The 24773-nt window shown below is 31.9% G+C and overlaps 1 protein-coding gene across 1 annotated transcript in view; it reads left to right on the plus strand.

Annotated features, from left to right (window-relative positions):
• LOC106465987 (E3 ubiquitin-protein ligase RNF38-like) overlaps positions 1-24773 on the plus strand; it is a 76285-nt gene that overhangs the window by 25918 nt on the left and 25594 nt on the right. Inside the window, exon 4 of the mRNA XM_013926236.2 lies at positions 6181-6251. Coding sequence (XP_013781690.1) covers positions 6181-6251 — 71 coding nt within the window. The remainder of the gene's footprint in view (positions 1-6180; positions 6252-24773) is intronic.

The following is a 24773-nucleotide window of genomic DNA, read 5'->3' on the forward strand; positions in this document are numbered from 1 at the left end:
GCTGTTGTATCCAGAAAAGTCATTTATATGTTGTCTCATCAGCATTCTATTACGGTATCACGTTTTTAAGATTTTTACCAGTAATTGTTCTCAAATGATCATGTATATAAATCAAGAAACGTATGGAGTAAGAGCTTTAGCCAGGTTTGGTAACAATAGAGATAAAAACAAATTAGGTATGTTTATATGTTGGACCAATTTTCACGAAACGTACGCTACCATGCATAAGATCAATCAGATACGAGGGCGACGGCAGTCCCGAGACTTCACGGAAAATAGTAGCAGGACGGAAACGTTGGTTTAACGAAACAAACGATATTTAGTTCAACATAAGTTTGTAAAATAATGCGGCAGTTATAGTTGTATCATAAGACATTGGTTATTAAGATAGGTATTCTAAATTGAGAAATGCTTGCAAACATATTTAATGGTAGAAATGTTGAAATGATAAGTATAAGAAAATAGTATATATTCAGGCTGTAGTTAACTATGTGCAGCAGCAGTAAAGAAATTCTTGTTTACATTTTAGTTAGCCGTTGTATGAAACGAAGGTTACGTTGTCATATATCTTCTTTTTTTTATGAATATAACCTCTTGTATATATTATTGCTGAAGCCACGGTTTTACGAAACAAGTTGTAGCAGATATATGAGAATGTGCCAGCAAGTATTAAAACCCAACCCAGTGAGAAGACTTGAGTGCTTTGCAGCTGGCTCGTTAGGGAGGGATTTTGTCGCTCACGTTCTTACTTCCATCCGAGTGTATGGTATATGACACTCTTCTGTGTGTGTTACGCTCAACTTTTACTCCCTGTTCCCTCTTTCTTTTGTAATCACACCTTCTTACAGAGCGAAATACGAAGGTAACCGTGACTGCCTGACTGGCTAGAACTGCGTGTTTTTGTATTATACATTTCTCTCTATTACCCCTCTCCCCTCTTCCCCCGAGGATATACGTCTTTCTGTCAGTTATGATCAACCTGTTTTTCCGTTGTTAAGACCACTCCACTCGGTGAAGGGGGAAGAGGAGTTGGTCGGGTGACCTAAAATAGTTTTCATGATTTTCTGTAAGAGGTCATGTATGTTATAAGCAAAGTTTTGTAAAATTTTATAAACACAGAGGGACAGTGCAGACACGGTCCAGATTTTATTTACGCTTTAAGTGTCAATGTTTATTTCATATTTTTCAACTCCGTATCACCTGAAAAGACCTGTGTTTTGGATTAAAACTGTTGCAGCCTCAAATTTGTTGTGCATGCATTGATCGCGAGTTTCAAGTAACGAATGATTATCATAAAATCAATTTATCTAGAACACAATGGATTAGCAAGAAAAAATACTTTTATTCATGGCAAAAAATATTGGGTGTAAAGGTGTACAAATCAACTATTTTTTGTGTATCTCACTGTTTCTCAAACTGTGGCGTGTATCCTTACCCCCACGGGTTCTAACCACGTGTTGGTTAGTGAAGGGGTACGCGAAACGGAACGGGAAAAATGAACAAACAAAGTAGTAGAAGAAAAAAAAAAAAGGAGGAAAAGAAAAACGTTCTTGATCAGTGCTCAAAAATTTATTTTTTTTCCTTTGGAGTTAAGCACAAACCCACGCGATGGTCTATCTGTACCGTGCCCACCGGATTTTTAGCATTATAATAATCCTTTAAGACTTGCTACTCTGCCACTAGGGTGGCGACAAAAGAAGTAATTATAATAAAATAAAAGTATCTATTTTCATTATCAGAAACAAAGGTGCACGCCAATTTGCACTAAATTTGAAAAAGGGGTAATTCAGTTTCAAAAGTTTTAGAACCGCTGTTGTAAGTTAATGGAATCTTTCATACAACAAAAAAGCTTCCTGATAAACGGTGAAATCTGTACATAATCTGTGTCAAAACATTATAACATGCACTTCTGCTGTTCTAATGTTTGCCATTGTATTGATACTACTTAAACAATAATCTGGGTATGGTGAAGGATTGGATAATGGTATTGAAGTTAGGGGTAAATATTATTTCTCAGTAATGATATTACATTTTTTTTACTTAGCTGTGTAAACTGTTTTGTTTCTTGTACATATTTTGACCATTATGAGCATTGGAATGCTAAGTATTTTTTTGTATTTTTCTTACCTTTTCCATTTTTTTTCCTGTTCTCATTGTATTAAAAGCATCTACCTAAATGGTACTTTAAAAAGGTGGGAAGTATGAAGTTTGAAATATTTCAGTACCTACTAAAATTGTGGTATATCTCTAGAAAGAATGTTCATAACCAAAGAGTTAGTATGTTTTGCAAAGTTTAGATGTTTATGTTTAGCATTTTTGGTGTTACACACACTTTTCAGTTTTGAGGAACTTATTATTTCTCCATTGACCACATATCTTTGCTGTGATCTGTAGCGACAGGTGATTAGCATGTAACATAAACGACTTAGTGTTGGGAGCTTTAGAGAATGAGGCTGATTGACTTTTCCTGAAGTAATTTTTTTACTATGTTAGCAGCCTTGTTTGATGTGGAGGTTTCAAACTATATGGAAAACAATCCATGTAGGGAAGGTTGGTTAACTGGCAAATATCTGTTAGCAAAATGCTTGGTACCAGACAAAAGATGACAATTTGGGTCATGGCAGTAGCTTTTGTGTTGCTACAAAATAAAACTTGCATTGTTTTGAAGTTGGCTGCTCTTGTGTATATTGTACATGAACATGAAAGAAAAAGTGAATTATGTAAATTATTAGCATAATAAGCAAAATTAATACCACAAAGTAATTCTATTTGAATTGTATATGTTAGAACAGTGACTTTCTGGGGTTTTTTCAAATGGGGGGGGGGATAAATTTTGAGTGTGAAAAGCTAGTTCCGTTTTAGGCATACTTGTAAAAACAAATCTTTGGAAATACAACCAGGCCGTATTTATACACATACTGAACCTTCTTTGAATACTTGTGCAACATCAGTCTAAATAAAATCCTTTCTGCTACAGAAAAAGTTCAGAGAGAAAACCCCTGTAGGGCATATGTTTTCAGTCAAATTTAATGAAATGTTAACTAATGCATAAAAATAAAATAATTCTGAACTAGAAGCATATTTATTTCTCTGGGAGATTGTTTATAGAATACACACTTTATAAAAGTGATTTGTGTTAAGGGAGTCATGCATTATATAACTGACTTGAGCATGTTTAGTCCAAGTGTAAATTTTCCAAGCTGTTTGTTTTCAATTGAAATTTCAAAATATCATCACCATAGAAACTGGCTGTAGGTCAATGTGTGTTTTGTCTGCAGTGTTCTATTTTGATACAGACCTTTGCCATTAACATGACACAAAAAAAAAGATTATTTTTCATAGGCTGCTGAACTTTCTGTCCCAGCATAACTAGTTGTATATCTTGCTGTTAAGTTAGTATGTATACATGTTGCAGTAAATTAATTGTTGATAAATATCCAGAGGAGTTTTTTAGGCAACTAACCATGACTGTAGTAGGATTACTGCTTTCTTGCATGTAGGTCAAAGAGGGTGTGGTGATTGTATAGTAACTGTAAAATGTTAATACTAGAAATAAATGACCTTATAACAACAAAATGTTTTTATTTAATTAGACTCTTAACATTTTGTTACAGCTTCTTCACTAAAACACAAACTGAAAGCTTCAAATGGTCTTAGTGAACACACCTGAAGAAGCTATAAAGCAAAAAAAAAAAACAACAAAAAACCTTACCTTGAGTGTGTAATTAAATAAAAACATAAAGTCGTTTATTTCTAGTATTAATATGTCTTCTATACACCAAGATGTACTGCAGAAATTAAATAACTGTAAAATGTTTTATCTTTAGACCTGAGTTTACTGTTCACTTGTATAAAAGTTGTATTTTTAGTTACAAATTATACAATTCAAAAGGTTTGGTCAAATGGGTGAACATTTTGTTACCTGGTTAAATATGGTAATTCTCTTTATAATATTGGTTAAATATGGATGTTCATCTTTCAAATAGATGCTTAAATTGTGGTATGCTTTTTGATTCAGTTATGTGTAGCATGTATTGTTTTATGTTTCAGATATTTGCTGTCTTACATGTGCATATTTTTAGTGTAGTATGTATTGTTTTATGTTTTATTAGACATTTGCTGTCTTACATATGCATATTTTTATTGTTAGTGAAGTGATATAGTAGGCTTACCTTGCTGTTACTTGAGTCTCAAGTTTGTGTGTATTTGTTGGGATTTACCATTATTTCACATTTTTAGTTTATTTTTGACTCTAGTGTTAGGTTTTCTTTGGTTCTTGAAATTGTAATGTCTCTTTTGGTTGTATATGTATGTATCTGTGATTATTGAATTAGGATCAGAATTTTACAGTAAACATCTAAGAATGCGATTGTTAAAATATATATATATATTTCAAGAAAAAACTGCTATGGAAAAATCATCTTTGGTCCTAATTATACAAATATTATTGGGGTAGAATTTTGAACCACTGAAGGAATTTTTTGTAACAGTACTAACTTGTAAAACAGATGATTAAAAAACAATGGTAATGACACATAATAAACATTTAAAATGAGACTGTCCCCAGTCTCAAAATACAATAAAAAATGTTTACTTAAAAATTTACTATATAAAGATAAAATATCATTAGACTGGAAACAATCTCATACACTCTTTTCACAGTAAACTATTAAGTAAAATTTTTATTGGGGACAGTCATTTTTTTAGATGTTTATTGTGTATCATTAAAAGTTTTTTTTGTTAAAAAATATGTGTTACTTAAAATTTAAACAAGTTTTATTTTAATCTTAGTTCTAGCTTGTGTACAGTATCAAGGGTCTAGTGAAAACTTGAGTGCTATTTCATTTTTTTAATAACTACTTTAAATTAGATTATGGTAGAAACAAAGGTTTTCTTTCAAAATTTCAAATGCTCAATTATTCCACAACATATCATCAAAATATCCAATATTTCTTTTAAAAAAGAACTGGCAAAGCCATCATGACAAAGTATTGGGTATTTTAATAAAATGTTCTGGAGTAATTGGTTATTTGATATTTAATAATTTATCTTATAATCCATTCTAAAATCCAATCAGCTTTGCATACACTTAAATATAATAAATTTTGTTACAACAGATATGTAATTAGTGCAAGAAATTTCAAAAACCTAAAGAACTTTGTGATTAAAGGGAAGCCAGCCTAAACATCATCAGTGTATGTATGTATGTATGTATGTATGTGTGTTGTAAGGTTAGTGCACTTCATCATTAACTCAAACATAATTCTAATTTTTTACAATTACTGAGATTTTAAGGACTTTATGCCCCATAATTGTTAAGCACAAATTATGACTTGTTTGCACTTCCTGTCTTCTGGGCCTGGCACGGTCAGGTGGTTAGGGTGCTCGACTCGCAACCTACGTGTCGCGGGTTTGAATCCTCGTCCCACCAAACATGCTCGACCTGTCAGCCATGGGGTGTTATAATGTTATAGTCAATCCAACTATTTGTTTGTTAAAAGAGTAGCCAAGAGTTGGCGGTGATGACTAGCTGCCTTCCCTCTAGTTTTACACTGTTAAATTAGGGACGGCTAGTGCAGATAGCTCTCGTGTAGCTTTGCGCGAAATTCAAACAAACAAACCTGTCTTCTGTTACTTTTTGTAATTCCTGACTTCTATGATTAGCATGTAATTTCTAAATTATGGGATTTGTGATTCATGGCTTCTACTGATATGATCAGTGATATCCGAGTTTACTGGAATTATGAAAGTTGGGCAAACCTTTTTGTCTGCTAATGAGACATTATGAACTGGGATAAACAGTTACATCAGAGCCATAGAGAAACTACCTAGTTTAATGTTGGCAAATAGTTTGTTTCTTGACAGTAAGTTATAAAGGTTAAGCTAGTTTAGTCATTGTTAGTGTATTACCTAGTGTTCAATCACTCTGTGATTAAAGAGAAGCTGGACATAATTATTATGGCTAATGTTTCTAATTCCCATCTGCCAAGTATATTTATTGATTTTAGTAGGTATTGTATATTTGTATTTATCTTTTATTGTGACTATAGATAGAAATAAATTTAATTTCATAATTGAAGATACAAAAAGACCAAAAAACCATAATCACAAGTGCATTGTTATATAATAGCGAAAGTAAAGGTGTTTTCATTTGCGTTAAAAATGTCAATGTTCTTTCAGATCATGTTACTCAGCCACATTTTCCCATGTATTACTCAGGCCACAGGGGAACAGATGATTCCACCAGAAAGGTACACCTTTATATCATTCTGTTATATGTTTTATTTGAGTCAAACTGTGCTTGAAAAGAAGGATATACATCAATATTTATATACTTTTTAGATTCAGAATAAAACCCATACACAGAATATTGATTCTGGTTAAATCAGATGCAATAAGAAATGTTTACCAATGTCTCAAAAAATTTGTACTTACAGAATGGTGTGGGTTTTTCATTTTTTCAAATCATTTGGCACTTCACTCACTAAATTATAATTATTTTTACAAAGATTGTCTACTGATACATAAGTTGTGCATAATTGGTGATTTAAAAACAAACAGATGAATAAAAAGATTCATAACTGCATCCTACTCTGTTAAAGAAAGGAATTTTTATTTATCCAGCTTAACCTTTTCTTTGCCATCACCATGGAAACGCAAGTTGGATAACTCAAAGCTTTTGTTTAATTTCTTTCCTGATTAATTAAAATGGCACAAAAGTGAAATTAAATTATGTGGATGATAAAAACTAAATAGAAATGAGCTTAATCATGTACTTCTCTTAGGAATATAATTTTTCTTGCCATATATATTGGTTGCCATGGAAACTTGCTTGCTCAGCATGAATGATGAAGAGATTTGTGTTCACAAGATGGAACATGTTGTTTTACCATTGATAGATGTTTAATTTTTTTAGCTAAGTATATTTCTTAAAATTATTATTCTTTTCACTGTGTTATTTTTAGAGCAGGGATTGATGTATTTTAGACGTCATCAACTTTGCTTTTACACATCATGGTAAGTAGAGCAGAAAGTACGTTGTGCGTTCTTAAAAAAATATCGATGAATTATTTCTGTGAGAAACGTGGCTGTGAACTCTTTCGTTTATTGATTGTGACCTCTATTCTACATATTGTTTTATCTGTCTGTCAGTCAATTAGTCTATCAAAAAACTCACCTAACCAATGTCTTTACTTTTAAACGTTGTTTTTGGAATACCTTTAATTCACATATAAGCTGTCTGATCAGTGCTTGAAAGAGAGGGGGAGAAAAGTTTTCTTTATGTGGTGTTATTTTGAGTTTTCTTGACCGTAGAATCCGTGAATTCAGAAGGTGGCCGATTCGTGGTTTGACAGTCTTGTCAGATGCTCTAGAGCAAGGTACGGCAACGTTTACCTTTTGGGTGCCACTTATCAGTATTCGAAATTTAAGACCCTTTGCGCGTGCCACCATTGTTTTTTATTTAAATTCAGGTTACAGTATTATAATGTTATTTTAATTGTACCCCATCTTGTGAAATTACAGTTGCTTTTCATCAATAAACACCAAACAACAACATCTTTCTTTCTTTTTTCTGTTAATTAACGTGCCACACAAAATATTTTTGCGTGACACAGGGTGGTACAAGTGCCGTGGGTTGCCGACCCCTGCTGTACAGGACTGAGCACCAACAGATTCAGTATGTATGGCATGTTGTATCGATTAACGAACTTCTGATATTGGGTCAGCACTTTACCTACTAACTTTATCCATATATACGACTGACGACTCATACTTTGCAGAATTTTTCTATGGTTCAATGTAAAAACGCGAAGATCAATAATAGTAATAATAATAAATTTGAAAGTAATACTCTTTTAATGAATATAGATAAATGTATCGCTAATCGATGGATAACGTTCGAGTGCAAGGTTTGAAAAGTTCGGTTTACTAGGCATGTGCTAAATCTTGCATAATTTTCAAGTAATGACAGAATTATGAAACGGAGTGTTTTTGCATTAAATTAATACCACTTGATAACAAAGAAATACAGCCTTAAGTTTCGTTTGCCCAACTGAATGTTTTTTGTTTTTTTTTGCTGTCTCCAAATCTGGAACACATATCTGCCGAACTCATCGCTAAAAGGCCTAGCTGCATAAATGTAGCAGAAGATGTGTTATGGGAAATGTTAAAAAATGGAGTCTTTCGTGAATTAAAGAAGAATTGACAAGTATGAATATTATGAGTTTGAGGTTTGTAATAGTTAAAAAGTAAACGACATCTTTGAGCAATAAAGACAATGGATCATTTCATGTTACTGAACATTTGAAGAAAATAACTGTTATAGGTCAGACACGTCAGTTTCATGATGCCGTCAAAATCCGGTTAACGTTTAAAACAGAAACAAAAATTATATGTTGGCCTTTTCCCTAAATTATACGTTTTTGAGTACATTTTAAAGAAACTGGAAAAGCGGGATTAAAGTACGTGCCATTTCACAATGTTTTATCCAAGTCACTTAAGCCTATTTCCTTTACAGTATCTGTTACGTGGAAAGAAGAAAATATACAGATTATGTTATAAAAAATACAAGAATTTCGTAATGAATGTATGTATGTGTATGGTAGAATTTGTTTAAGTTACATTTTAACTGTAAAAACTTTCTGGTATACATGAATACACAAAAAATTGAGTGTTAGACATATACATTATGTAGTTGTTAACATTATTAGAAAATTTTATTTTATAATTCATACAAGTATGCCATTATTATAAAGGGTAGGAATGGCAGCTTCTAGTAACCAGTTTTATTTTTTAATTCACTTTCCTTGCTTATCTGATCTGACCATAGACAGTGAATGGTAGTTTCTGATCTGAAACGTCGTGGGTTTGATTGCCTACGTCAGCATTATTAATTTTTTTTAGTTTTCAGTTCTAATTTCGTTTTATACGCGAATCTCGTGAATATAGGTTAAATCTATTAGACTGTGTCTCCCCAACCACTTTATTGGCTCTACCTCTACAGTTCTCTCTCCTATTGAGATGGCACCACTTTTCCCACGTTGTAATTTGTATCAAGGTTTCTTTGTCTGACCTATGTAGTTGTTTGAAAAATTGTTCAAGGTAAGAGGATATGGTTATTTTATATAAATTAACATAGAAAAAAATTACAAACCGTACGTTGGTGGATTTCTGAACTATTAAGAAATTGAAATGTGATTTCAGAATAAGCTGGATAAAATTAGACGGTTTTTGGAGTGGAATTATATACTTGTGCATATGCATTGTACGTATTAAACCATACTGGTGTGGTAACTATCCAATAGCAAGGAAAACATTCTGTCTGCCTGTGGACGCATCTCATTGTAAACGAGTTGACCGATACAGACCAAACTAGGCATTGTAACTTAGAAATCCAAAAGCAGAACGAATTCATATTAAACATTCCCATATACTGAAAAATTGAGATATTTTATAGATTAGCCCATATATCTTTACTGCAGTAGCTATTGTAAATAGTTGAGTTTGAACAAAACTCACGCCACAACTAAATTCTGCAAGTTAAAGATTGTAAGTAAAATGTTCAGCATTTCGGCATGTTTTCCATAACAACCAAAATATACAGTGATAAAATATCCAGCTGCAACGTGGAGAATAAATATATTGCTGCTGTTTAAGTTTCCCGCTCTTTTCTGATTCACACCATTTAACTTTCAGTTTATATTAGGGTTAGAATAAGTTCTTAAGCCTGGACTAGAGAAGTATTTATTTCATAATTAGAATATTTTGAGGGTATTTCTTACTTCTTGATGGAGAATATAGTTATCCATAGAAGCAAAATTCAAGATTGTTATTAAATGTAAGGCATTAAATGGATCAAATTCAGACAGTAGAAATCTTCATCACATTTCTATTGTGAAATGGACTGTTTTGAACAAGAAATGATGCAACTGCTTTGCCATTTCTACCAAGTGTCTGGACTGGCTTCTACACCTCCTCACTTCTGATTCACTTCCCTTGTATTACAACAATTTTCTTGAAGAATGAACGATACTGAAAATACTCATGGATATTTTGCTCATTTTTAGCAAACTTGTGTGTGTCTTCAAATAGAAAAAAGATGGAGGATAGCAGTCTCGTTAAAATCAGGAAACTTTTAAGATAAGACATTTAAAGTGCAATACAAGAGCTTCAGAAAGAAAGCCTATTATGGACTGAGAGTTTACATTACTTGCAGACTTTCACTGGATCTATTGGGCTTTCACCAAGCTGGGTATGCAATTTGACTACTCAAAAAGCTAGTGAAATTGCACATCTACTTAATTATCTTTTATTTCAGGGCCATCTTTGCTTAGTTAATAACAGTGCTCAATCTATAACGTAATCATTAACCAATTAGGTATTATAGCATTTATAAATATGATAAATAATTATGTTTTAAATTACTGTTAACAGTTTTGTTATTTTACTTGCCAATCATCATGGGTAAACAACTACTGTTTCCCTTTGTTAATTACTTGTATTTGTGTATTGACATATACATGTTTATGCATTCGTAAATTGCAAGCGACGAATGCGCTTAAAAACCATATGTACTAGTTAAACAACATTGGATTAGAGTACTAGGTTTAAATATATATATATATATATTATAAAGATAGGAGCTCTATACTTATCGATATTTGGAAAAAAAACACTGTGGTTTCTTATTAAAATTGATGACGGGCGTCGTACGATCCACAAAGTTAGGGAAACTTACTGGAACATCCATTTTTGAAAACAACTAGGCCTATCATGGGGTAGTATCTAAAAGTTTAATTGATAACTATAACTAAAGATGGCCATCTTTTCTTACTTTTAAATGTATTTCATATGCACATACCATACGTTATAATATGGAGATTGCAGACAAAGTAGGTCCGTTTGTTTTGCAACGAAGAACTTGAAATATAAAGTTATCGTCCAGATGAGCTAAAGCGAAAGCCGTGTTTTCGTATTGTTTTGTTTTATTACAAAGAAATATAGCGTATCACATTTCGCTGTAGCAATACATAAACACTTACTTGTAGGTTATAACATATTACATTAATTTCTGTAGCAATACATATATAAACACTGACTTGTAGCTTATAGCTTATTACACTATTTGCTGTAGCAATACATATTTAAACACGTGCTTGTAGATTATAGCATATTACATTAATCGCCGTAGCAATACATATTTAAATACTTGCTTGTAGCTTATAGCATATTACAATAATCGCCGTAGCAATACATATTTAAACACGTAATTGTGGATTATAGCATATTACATTAATTGCCGTAGCAATACATATTTAAACACTTACTTGTAGTTTATAGCATATTACATTAATCGCCGTAGCAATACATATTTAAACACTTACTTGTAGCATATTACATTAATTGCCGTAGCAATACATATTTAAACATTTACTTGTAGCTTATTTTTGTAATTTGTTTAGGTGAAGAATTATATATATATATATATGTATGTATGTATGTATGTAAGTAAACTTCCTTTTTTTTTCTCATTCCTTTTTTTAGGCTAAACCACAAAGCGTTATTTGTATTGTTGTTGTAATAATATTTTCGATTTTTCAAAAACATTGTTCATGGTCTTTGTAAAGAAAATTATAACACAATATATTGAACTGTGTTTAACTTCTGAAGTACTCTTTAACAGTTTGAGAGATGTGATATTTGTGATTTGTTTTTCAAATTTTGGTCGTAGAAATGGAATCGATTGAGATAACACCCCTTGTTTTGCGTTATAATGTGACGGGCAATTTCACTATTGGTTGGTACAAAGTACACCAAGTGTTGGCATTGGGTGGTGTTGACTAGTTGCTTTTCTTCTAATCTATCTTTCAAAATTAGGGACTGCTAGTGCGGATAGCCCTTGGGCAGCTTTGTGAGAAATTCAACAAATAAACAATTTATTTTTGATGCTAATACGGAGAAAGAGGCTTTAAATGAAGTGACCCTCCCAAATCCCGGAAAGGATCTAGATTCAGATCCAGACATTCCAGATACTAATACTTATTTTTGATGCTAATACGGAGGAAGAGGTATTAGATGAACTTAATACTCCCAGATCCACACATTTCGGATACTGATATGCTTTTGTAGCTTTTGAAGGATGTATTATTTACCATTATTCTGAATGTACTTTAGATCTTTATCGATTAGGACTGTTTGATTTCTCAAACTGTTTAACTTTTTTTTGTTTTTTTTTAGGATTATATAATTTACTACAAAAATACACGAATTTCGTACGTTTTTTTCGTTGATATTTATCTTTATTCATTGTAAAATTGCACAACGCAATTAAAAAAGAGTGTTGGAATTTGATATTTTAGCTATGACAAGGCATCTTCTCCAGTTCATTCTTATGGAAATCATAAATCTGATGATCCCTCGTGCATGTGCAAGAGCTGTTTGGTCATTTTTTCTCTTAGAATTTTATATTTAAAGTCATATTGTTAGATTTCAGTAATTTAGTAATGCAGGACGACAAAGGTCTCCGCCAATTTATAATTCGTGTATGCGTATATATATATATGTGTGTGTGTGTGTGTGTGTGGGTGCGTGCGTGTGTGTTAGAGTCAGTAAAGATAGTTTAGTCATTGCTATTGCTAATTTTGTACTTGGACGAGTTGAATGTCAAAATTATAACATTGTACTCTGGGACGTCATTTGTAAAACAAAAACCTCAATCTCGGTCATTGTCTTTAATGCACGTATTTTCATGCAGGATTTCACTATATTATGATCATACAGTGTAAACCAATTTTACATTGTGGCTTCACCAAGTTTGCTAACCAGCATTGTTTACTAATTGTAAGCTGTCTACAGGAAATGCTGCAAGCAAGCCAATCCTGTATCCCGACTTACACAACATAATTACGTAATTATATATTTTTTGAATTTTCTAGTGTTAGTTTCTTTTTTTTCTCGGAAGCAGATGATCTCGGTACGTGTTCGTGGTTACATGAATATATGCGTTTGTATGTAAGTTACATGCGCAAGCCAAATCTACTTATTACAAATTCTCAAAATTTGGAAGTTACGTTGGGATTTCGCCTTGAGTGATGTCCTAGGGTATACTACTCATACTTATTTTTGTGAACAATCATTAAAACAGAATTTAAAACATTCATTTCACTTTTGATCTACTAAATAACACAGTTTTAAATATGTACATGCATGACAAAAATGGGCACCTTTCACGATGTAAGAAGTTCTCACCAGGTGTAAGACTAGTTGTACGTTCTCGTTCGTTTGTTTCCTTATAATACTGTAATGTTTAAAAAAAAACAAGAGCGGAATTATTTTTTCTGTTATTAGCTTCTCCAAACACTTAAGTTGTATCTTCAAATTCTTTGGTTGTACCTAACAAATATAATTAATTTGGTCATTGTTGTTTTAATGTAATATTTCAGAAGAAACCATAAATTCAAATGTTTATAGATAGAAACGTAAGGAACGAGTATTTAATTAGCTATACTGATAATCAGGTTGATTTTTAGTTTCGCACTAAGTACATAATTTACTCTGATCTCAAGTTAATATTAATTATTTAAGCCATGTTTTTACCTTTTTTTTTTGTTAACTTAGTCAGAATTTCAGAGTATTTTTTCCTTTTGGTTTGTGTGATGCTAGAAAATAAAGTATTAGAGCTCATTAAATTTTTTGGTAAGTTTAAGTATGTTGAACAATTTTCATAACCCACTCACTAAAGTTTTCATTAATTTTCATGCTTCTCAGCGGTAAGTCTGAAGGTTTATGACGCTAAAAACCAGGTTTCGATACCCATGGTGGGCCCAACACAGATAGTACGTTGCATGGTTTTGTGTTTAAAAGAAACACTAAGCAACCAAAAAAATTATTTTCGTAAGTCAATAACTATGCTTTGAACATTTTCGAAACTTTATTTTTAAGTCTTACACAACAAACACTGTTAGTGTTTCATTGATGTTTTATATTGCGACACCAGTCACTAAGTAATTTGTTTTTCATTGTTAATGGCCATTATTGAATAGTGCAAATAATGTTTCTCAGTTTCTATAGTAACTGCTGGTGTGTGTGTTTATATGCATATATATATATATATATAAACATTCACGAACGTTTCAGCAAACGATTCTCTAAATTGGTATTAAACCTAAGTGTTTTGGAGCCGCTACAGTATCATAATAAACTAACAGTAAATCAACACAGTAAAAATGGTTAAAAACAACCGCTAATACAAGGTTTAGCGTTGGCGTCAACAAAGCTTTGAACGTTGTGTTAGTGCCTTATTTTTATTATTGCCATTTAGAAACTGATTTACCTACTGAGTTTGTATCAAATATCACAAACATTTCCCCTCTAAAACAAAATACAAATTACATTAATAAAGCTGTACTTTTTTTTCTTTCAAAATCAGTTTTGACTTACACCAGTTAATTTTCCTGGAAAGATGAAATTGTAAATGTATGAACCGTGTGGCAATTTTCAATTAATAAATCGACGCGTTTCTCACAGATACCTTAGTAATAGATGAATCCAGTTTTATAGTTTCATGGCAACAAAATGAAAATAAAATCCCATGCTTTTAGGCCGAACTCTTTCCAAGATACCTGTCATAACCTACTATGACAGTACACGTAAGAAAGTTTAAGGGATGTTAAGGTTTAATTTTTTGGACAACGAATTTAAAGGAAAATAATGAGTCCTATTAGAGTTATACATGATAGTACAAACTTCACAGAGTTCTCACAATGTGTACAAGAACTTTCTAATGTTTCCTGCTGTGATGTATTAATTTTCAAAGAGGGATAAACTGCTTGCGTGATATATGTGGCATTAAAATTAAAAACAAACAGATGTGTCGACTATTAGCGAATCCAGACAAGAAATACATATATATACAGGCCCGTGCGCAGAATTATTTGAAAGGAGTTCTAATTTGCGAGATCAACACGTATTGTGTGAAACACAATCAGCATGCAAAGAATGCTAATGCCACGGAGGTCTGGGGGCATGCGACAGTTTCAAGCCAAAAAATGCTAATGCTTTATCATAAGATTGTAGACTATATAGAAAACGTTAAATACCATAAACAGCTTGCTATAACTATATAAGCATCATTTTTTGCATCACAAAAATAGGGGTTCGGCGTACGTGCGTGATATTTGATATTGTAAAAAAAAGGCTGTTTATACAAATGCTGTTAGTATTAATTGTAACAAAAGCTGATTACACAAATGCTGTTAGTGTTAATTGTAACAAAGGCTGTTTACACAAATGCTGTTAGTATTAATTGTAACAAAGGCTGTTTACACAAATGCTGTTAGTATTAATTGTAACAAAGGCTGATTACACAAACTGCTCTGAATATATACGGATTAAAACCTTTACCTTTTTATTGCAGTGTTTTGGGTGTGAATTTTATTGAATAGAGTTGTAAGGGAGCAGATGATGTAATAACACACATAATGTATTATGTTCTTTTTAGCCCTCGTGCGGGAAGTCCACGTGGCATGTTTATCTAGGCATAGCGTTTTTCTAGCATGTCTTCTTCATAAAGCAGCTGTTGCCTCGACAAATATCAAGATAGGGAAGATATTTATAGTCAAGAGATAAAGTAACCAGTCGATTTACTGAGAATACCTTCAATATACAATTGATTGAATCTATGACAGACAGCTATTATTTAACTAAAGCTGAACGACACAAGCGGTGGAGCACAGATAGCATTATCTAGCTTTGTAAAAATGTAAAAAAAATCACTGCACGTAGAGAAATTCTCATATTGTTTTTACTATATAAAAAGAAAATATTTTTATGCCGACACATTGTAAAGAGAACCTAAAAATAACTAGTTTAGAAAAAAATGGTTTTCCTTTTGCATGAAGATTATGTTAAACCTTTTTATAATGTTAGTTTATGTTTTGCGAATGTAAATTACTTCACGTTTTTTTTGTCATTTTACTTTGTTTTAAAACTTCTTATTGGGATGTTTCGTCATCGGTCTCTCACACAATTATTTCTCTTAATCTAGTTCCTATTTCTTGGGTTTAAGTTTCTTATTTTCACTTGTTAAAAAGTTAACATGCTTAAAAAACATCTACTTGAAACTTTATTTTTTTCCCATTTATTTGTGTGGTATGTTTAAAAGTCTTCGCCATCTTGTGTAGTTCTCCCTCACTCTTTTTTTTTGTCTCTTATAATTACCATGGTTACTGTAAAGGTCTTGAATTATTTATTATTTTTTTGTGTAGAGGGAAAAAACGTTCATTTAAAACAAGTACTTCTCGTACAGAAATGCAAATAGAAATAGGTGTCAGTCCAGTAACATTTTTCACACTTTTGTTCTCTCTTCGTATCTTTTCTTCCACTCAAATACCACTTTCATAAGCTGTATGACGTTTAATGATTTTTCACGTTTGATGACGTGGTGAATAACGACCTGCTTCTGTCTTTAGATGATATGTTATGATTACAAAAGATATGACATACGTAAATTGAACGAGGACTGATGAGTGTTATTTTTCTTCAGTTCGCACAGAGGTAGGTTCAGTGTTTATGAATCTTCATTTGCATTTAATGAGCGCAGGCGTACACATCAGTACCGCGTAGCTTGCTGAAAGTCGATAACAACGCTGCGAGCATGTGTACGTGTAATCTGTGTTTTTTACGTAGACTTGACAAACTTCGCAGAGGATTGTGGGCATACAGAATCGATAAATGTTCTTGAAAGTTGCTCTTCCATGTCCTTTGAAAGAATGTCATTTTAATTCAATATGTATATATATATCAAATTACTTGTATCAAGATCCACTCTAATATAAATGCAGCAACTTATGGCCAAACAAATAACCTGAAGGTAAAAGTTAGAACTTAGAGGTATCTGCAGTGGAGTCGTATTTTCAAATTAACGTAACACGTACATTGGGCCGATTTTTTAAACTTTATTTATTTATTTATTTTTGTCGAAGGTTTGGATTTTCTGTTATTGTTTTCTTAATTTGTTTCTGCGTGTATATTGTTTACTTTATTTCTTCTGTGTTCATTTCTTTCCGTATGAAATGTTACGAACTTAAGTTTGTCAGTAAATAATTACACATGTATATGTTCTCATGTGTGTGTACGTAAATTGTTCGCCGATATCTCACGGATCTATCGTGTAATAGACAGTAGTTGTTTCTGCGTGTATATTGTTTACTTTATTTCTTCTGTGTTCATTTCTTTCCGTATGAAATGTTACGAACTTAAGTTTGTCAGTAAATAATTACACATGTATATGTTCTCATGTGTGTGTACGTAAATTGTTCGCCGATATCTCACGGATCTATCGTGTAATAGAAAATGTTTGCCTATTTTATCTTATGTCCGAGTTTACAGAATAGATAAAAGTAGTTTTGAAAATATTAAAAAAATTCACTGAAAGTAAATGTCATACTTGGATAAAATAAATCAAAAATACATTTTATTTAAGAGATGTAAACTAAAAAACTAAACAAACGTAAATAGTTTTGTCAGAAATATGAGTAATTTTCTCTGTTTAGTTAGGATTGGAATACTTAAAACGTTATCTTAACTATTAATTGTTTAGGATAACAGTTCAAAATATAGGCCTGAAAGTTACATTACTGGTCTAATGAATAGTTCTTATCAGCTGTGTTCAATACTCTCAGGATTTCTTTCCGTACTTTTATGTTGATTTTTTCTACTTTTTACGTACTTCTTATAAGAGACTGGGCTATTAGAAACACGAAAGTTTAATGTTAAAATTGAACTTTTTCCTGTTTTATCAAAATTATCTTTCCTATTCCATTTGTTTATGAAATTGTTAAAAGAATAAGGTTATGAAACTGACTTTGCAAAAAAATATCATTTAAAATAACGTAACATAATTTCATATACATTCAGTTTTAGATATATGAATACTAATTGAACTTTGCCATATGAAAGTAAAAAAAACAAACATGTATAATTAAATCAGCTAGGTTCGTCAAAAATAAAGTCCATCATGAAAAAAGAACTCAAAAAGTTTGAAGTGGTAGGAAATCCTCCTTCAAGCTGATATAATTAGGTTTTTACTTGTCTCTGCCAGAAACCATGTGGGATTGAAGAAGTTAAGTTATGGAATTATTCAAGTTAATAAATTGTAGTAACAAATATTAAGAAGTCGGTCTAAATCCCAGTGTTATTCAAGCTGATACATTTCTGTATTAAACAGCACTGATAGCTCTCACAGTAGGGCTGGTGGTGTCTCCCAAAGGTTTGAATAAAACTTGTAATTTATAACAACAACTTTTATGGTGTGAACTAATAAGATGTATAATAATTTAAATTACATTGTCATATAATGGCCCAGTATAAACTTTTAATAATAAGTGTATAGCAGCATTTCAATTATAAGGTTTATGGGGTTTTTGAATCTTTTCTAGAAAAATTCACTATGTAGAAACCTAAATTAATTTATATGTGTGAATAATATTTAAGGCATTATATCTAATATATTGTTTGATAATATACAGTGGACCAACTGTTTAATGATTCTATATGTATATTACAGATTTCCTTTTTACTAAAGGTAAAATTGAGAATATCATTTGTGACCTAGAGGTCTAACCATTCCCTGATTGGCACAGCAGAGGGTACAGCCAATCAAAGAATGCATTAGGCCTCTACATCACAGATGATATTCTCAATTTTACCTTTGGTACAAAATAAAAAATCTGTAGCATATGTGTAGAATTATTTCATTTATAGTTTTCTGTCATATATCGCAGCAGATGAGCCCCCCCCCCCCCCCACACACACACACACAATATCGGAGCTTGTAAGGGTGGCAGTTTGCAGGATACAAAGTGTCAGTTGAAGTAATATAAGACCTAAGGTGTAGTGCACTTTAGCTGGTAGAATATGGAAGTTCAGTAGTGTCAGGTGTGTGATATTATATTACAGTGAAATGGGTGATTGACATTGGGTGATAATGTTAATCGCATCATTTTTGTACTGAGCAAAAGGTCTGTGGGCAGCAGCATATAGTTATTGTACACACTTCTTACTGGAAAAGTACACTGGGCCAGTAAGTGGAAATCCATCTCAGTTGAGCAAGACCATCACATTAATATAAAATACTCAAGGTAAAATATTATAACTTCTTTCTATAAAGTAATAGATACCACTAGAAAAGCGGCATTAAAAAGATTAATTTGACATGATTACTTGCTTGACTGTTACAAGAAACCCAAGAACTTGAGTTATTTTGGTAAATTAATTTCCAAAAAGTGCTTCAGTTTCTTGTATTATAATTTATATATTTTTCATTATTCCAAAAAGTGATTCGGTTATCAGGTTTATTGTATTATAATTTATGTGTTTTTTCATTCCAGTGTGTTTTCTTAGTATAATAAATAATAACCACTATTATATATTTATTTGTTGTTCATAAGCATTCAAGAAAATAGATACAATGATCTTTGCAGTCAAATTACAATTGTATGATCATTAGAACTGTAAAAAAGGTGTATGTGCTACATTGAAACTTGCTACTGACTTTGATCAAGTACAGTTACATAAAAAAGTAAATACACAATAATAATTTGTTTAATGTTGCTAACTAATGTAGTCCTTGTTTCATTCTATATTACAACTTTTCTGTGGGTTTTATTACCAAATTTCTTGGGAAAGCAAATTTTGAGGGTTTTGCTCCAGTATTCTCACCTAATGAGAGTTATTTCCCTATCTGTAGTTTTTTCATGTAAAACTTAAGATAAATAATTAAGGTAGGAGTTTCTTATATTTCAGAGTAAAATAGTTTTCTATACCAAGTAATTTACATTTGTATTTTACAGGCTCTGTTACACATTTTACAATGGGACTAAATTAATAAATGTAAAATGACCAATATGTATTCTAGAAGGATGTCCAAGATTTACTTTATGATTGATATAAATTAATCTGTATGTGAAACAGAACAGTGCTTTGTCAAGTATGTTTCTAGTTACAAGCATAACTAGTTGATAGTAACTGACCACCTAAAAACACCAAATAGCTGTTCAAAAATTGAATTAATTTCTAGTCATAGTAAGCTGTCTACTAAAAATAAGCCTTGTAATGGGGATATCTAATTAAATATACAGTTTATGTATTTGTACTTATAAAGATTAGAATGCATTGTTCCACCAGTTGGATGTCCTTGGTGGTAAATTATTTTTGATCATAAACCCAATTGAATGGTGTCTTGTTACAAATAAATACCATGCTTTGTGATGCTGGGGGTTCCATTTTGTATTAAACCAACATTTAACACTTAACATTTGTATATATGCTACTTACTACTTTTATTTACTTTTAAATTTAAATGACAATATCATATATATGTACACACACATATGATGTAATCACTACTATCATTTCATTTTAAATATAAGTTAATATATACTAATACAAGAAGTACATTTAGTTTGAAATGTTATTTAATATTTCTCTCTCTCTCTCTCTCTCTATATATATATATATACACACACACGACATACATTACTATTTTTATTCACTTTTAAATACCTCTTAATATCTGTACACACACACACATTTCTTTCAAGTCCTTTCAACCCTGCTGGATTTAAGACGTAGTTTAGTAATGTGTTTCTGATGGTAGGACATGTTAATACTTAATGTCCCAAAACTACTTCTGTGATTTGTTATTAATTCTAGATAAGGAAGTTCCCCATCTCAGTGGCTGATAGTTGTTGTAGAATGTTTCAAAAAATATACATCAGGTTTTTGCCTTTGTAAGGAGAACAAAATTGAACTTGTTTACCTTGGTCACATGAAAGCGGTTAATTTCACAACCTTTTATTTGATAAACATCAAGATTTTTTCCACAGAACTATATCTAAATCTTTTATACTTGAATTATAAAATATTTTACTTTCCCTGCAAAAAAGCAAATAAAAAAAATTGTTACAGATCACCTGAATGCCTACAGGGTGGGTCTATTGGACCTACTGTGTTATGGAGAAATTATATTGACTATAATCACGAATTTAAAAAGTTTATCTTCACGAAGTGTTACGAGCTTTTAGTCAACATTACAAGTCTTGTGTATATAAAAAATCAAATGCGTTTCTAAAGTTTTTGTATTAAAGACATCTGTGTAATGCCAAAGTCAGTCTGACTTGGACTCTTGGCATGTCAGAGTGCAAGGCGATGTTCATGTAAAGAATAAAAATACTTTTATTCATTGTACAGTTTTCAGATTTTGTTTGCATAACCTCTACAACTTTCTAAATGCATATCTAAAGTTTTTTCATTATTTATTTGTTTTATATCTGGTATTTTCTCTATTTTAACACGAATTATTGCGATATCAGCCGTGTAGAGGAATATGAAATGTTGATTGATAACTCTTGACATCAAATGCGTAATACCAAGTGGAATGGAACTTCGTACAAAGGCAAGGCATGCACACTTTGACCCCCACCCGTGCACGTAGGATTAATAATTAATCACAGAGTAGAGCAAGTTCATAATCGAAGTACTACAGTTAAGCAGTATTATTGTTGAATATTCTTATATTTTGTTTGTACTTGTATAATTCCGTACCTAATTTCTAATTTTACGAATTATTTAACAATAAAGGTCAGAGTACGGTTGTTTTTAATATAATTTTTGTGTTTACTTGTGTGTTTGTATCATAATTTCAAGATTTTTATATGAATTGTAAAATATGTTGTAAATTAATTAATGCTTGTAATTAAAAATGACCTAACTACAGTCACGTGTAGTTTACTTATGAAATATGTATGCTTACTAATAACGTGTTTGTCATTTGAGTGATAGTGTAATGAACAAAATATTACGAGCAGTAAAATTTCAAACAAACAAAAAATTCAAGTATTTTATGTAATACTATGCTAACTTTAGGTTTTCACAAGCTGTAAATGAAATAACAATCCTCAAACCTATCGGTTACGATTTCGGTGCTCTATAAGGCTCAGGTCTTAACATGAAATTTTTCATTCTATATGATTGTTTCAAAGCCGATTACAGAAAAGGGCGGTGGGCAAGTAAGTTACGGTACCATGTTTGTGGTCTTAGGTTTCTGTGCCTGGAGTGTTTTGTGTATGGTTTCACCCTGCTAACTTGTCTCTTTCGGTTGTGCAGTCCCCGGGATTAAGGTCGAGGCTGAAGTCTCGAGTTTCTCCAGCTTCCCTTGTTGCTCTGGTCGCCGTCACTCGACCATAGCGGCACAACGGCATTAAGTTAACGCCCGCGGCAACCACCCTCAGCTCTGGCAGTATTCGACTCGCCGTCCCTGATTGAGTTTCTTTGTGCATGCCACAATCGACAATGTGATAGGGGACGCCAGGCACGGCTTCGAGGCCTTTATACTTTGATGTATGAGCAGAATAAACCTGTCGAACAGTGGTGGTTGTGATGTATAAGGAGCTTGAAATACTGCTCTGCTGGTTCCCCACCAAACACGTTTTACTTCTAGCTAGAGACTTCACAGAGCTCCTTGTCCTTTTTGTGTTTGTGTGTGTGTGTGTATAGTTGTGAACTTTTACAAATCCCTCTGCAAAACTAGTCGAAAACTAAAACATCGTTTTCTGAAGGTTAAGCTTTTATGTTCCCAGGTTTATTTGAAGAATATAGTGTAGGTGTGTATTTATTGAAAGATATGTAGGAAGAACATATTCATAATATTTTTGTTTTACCTTCATGAAAAGTGTAAGCTTATTGTCAACATATAGGTAAATGACAGTGTTCAATAGATAGTAGTAGATAGTGTTCAATACTGGCAACAAAAATCGCCCCCTGTTGAGGAATTTTGGTGACGACTTTTGCCCGTTTTATTTTTGCAAGGCAGTTTACTTTTTAGTTGTAAATATAAAAAAAAAAAATCCCGTGCCCTATGAGAAAAAACTTATTTTTTGATACAAAGTTTAACAATCTGAAACAGTTTCTCAATTTCTCAGTTATTGAATTTAGTTCAACATTCATCTCATCCTTTAATTAATATTAAAATTTATATTGATTTTTTCAGGTATTATCCAATTGAAAAATTCATTTCAGTTATTAATCAGCAGGCTAAAGTGTCTTTAATGAAAATCAATAAAATGGAAGCAGTACCTTTATCAAACTACCATATAAGTAGTTAGTACTAATATTTATTTATCCAGAATAAATTAAAGCACCACCATACAGTAATAAGAACAACATTTTGATGTGTGAAGGAGCCTAAGACTAAGAATGTTTAAGTAATTATGGACTGCATGTGTCAAAACCAAGGCATTAAAAAAATAATACTTCTGTAAAATTGAATAGACCATTTTTATTTTCTTTATTTTTTTCATATTTTGATTGTAAGGTTGATATATTGCTATCATAAATTTTGTTGGGTTATTGCCCACATAATCTTCATATTTGAAATGCTTCTTCAAAGTAGGATGACATATGTAATGAGTGTGTATGAATGTAGAAAATTATGTTTTGTAAATGTTTTCTAAGTTTTGAGTAACTATTTGATAATATTAAAATTTTTTTCATGATATAAGAAATTATGAAATGACTAAAAGGATTCTTCTCCAAAGAATGCATCAACTAGTTTAGCAGGAAGAGAGTGGGTGTTATCATCCAGTCAAAGTCAATTACACTAGCATGTTGCAGCATAATTGGTTCTGGGATGTGGTTCTTATAGTGTGTGTCATTACTAGCACTCTTTCTCAGGATGTATGTAGAGGTAGACACATCCAACAATGCTTATTCGTGCTTATACTCTATGTACTTTCATTATGAATGTGATGTTTTGTGCAAGATTTAGGCTTACCATGAACAGAATATATCTCTTTGAATATCTGATGCACAGGCTGGCCTCGTGAAATTTATTTGTAACCGTACACTGACATGGCATCTAGTTGTGACTGTGAGCATCTGATTCAGTCTTCCAACTGAGGCAAAATTGACAGACAGCTGTTGTCTGTTTGTGTCATGGATGATGGCCCTGGTGTTTGAATGAACAACTGTATTATTTGTTTGGAAGCAATTCCACATTCTGCTAATCACACTTTGAAACACTTGGAACCAATTTGCAACAGGTTGTTGTAATTGGCAGGCTTTCCTTTCTTCAGTGGTTTTCCACAGAAGTAAAACATTCAAATGGCTATTTATATTTATAAACAATTTGGAGTATTCTGAACCCTGTGACTCACTTCAAAGTGACAAATGAAACAAGATTGTGTGAGATCACTATGTAAGTATATTTGTATAGCAAAGGCAAAATAAACGGTAATTTCAGGTCACATGACTGATCATCAGATGGCTGGTTTTCATAACAATGAATTGAAGGGAGGGATTGACATATTTTATTTATAAGGTAGTTTTACCTTGTCATAGCTGTAATATTAGATATTATGATTATCCTTTAATCATTTTGAGCAGATACTTCAAAGTTGAACAGGAATTTTGTGAGAGTATTTAAAACCTAAATGTTTATCAACATTAGACAAGGTTGTTATGTTGAAAGGAAATTTATCTTGTAGAGATGTTTATCTGTTTATTTATTTTTTGTTATTTGTATTGTTACCATTTGCAACAAGTCATAATGTAATATTTGTAATTTAAAGATATTACACATGAATAGAGAGCCTTATGGGTGATCCTGGTATATTATAATTTGAAATTTATTTTAAAAACAATGATGACATTTAATTTTTAGTTAAGCTATGGAACTGATATTTTATCAGGAACAATGTAATAAGAGATCCATTAGT

Source organism: Limulus polyphemus, unplaced genomic scaffold, assembly GCF_000517525.1.
Source record: "Limulus polyphemus unplaced genomic scaffold, Limulus_polyphemus-2.1.2 Scaffold2114, whole genome shotgun sequence".
NCBI classification, from domain to species: domain Eukaryota; kingdom Metazoa; phylum Arthropoda; class Merostomata; order Xiphosura; family Limulidae; genus Limulus; species Limulus polyphemus.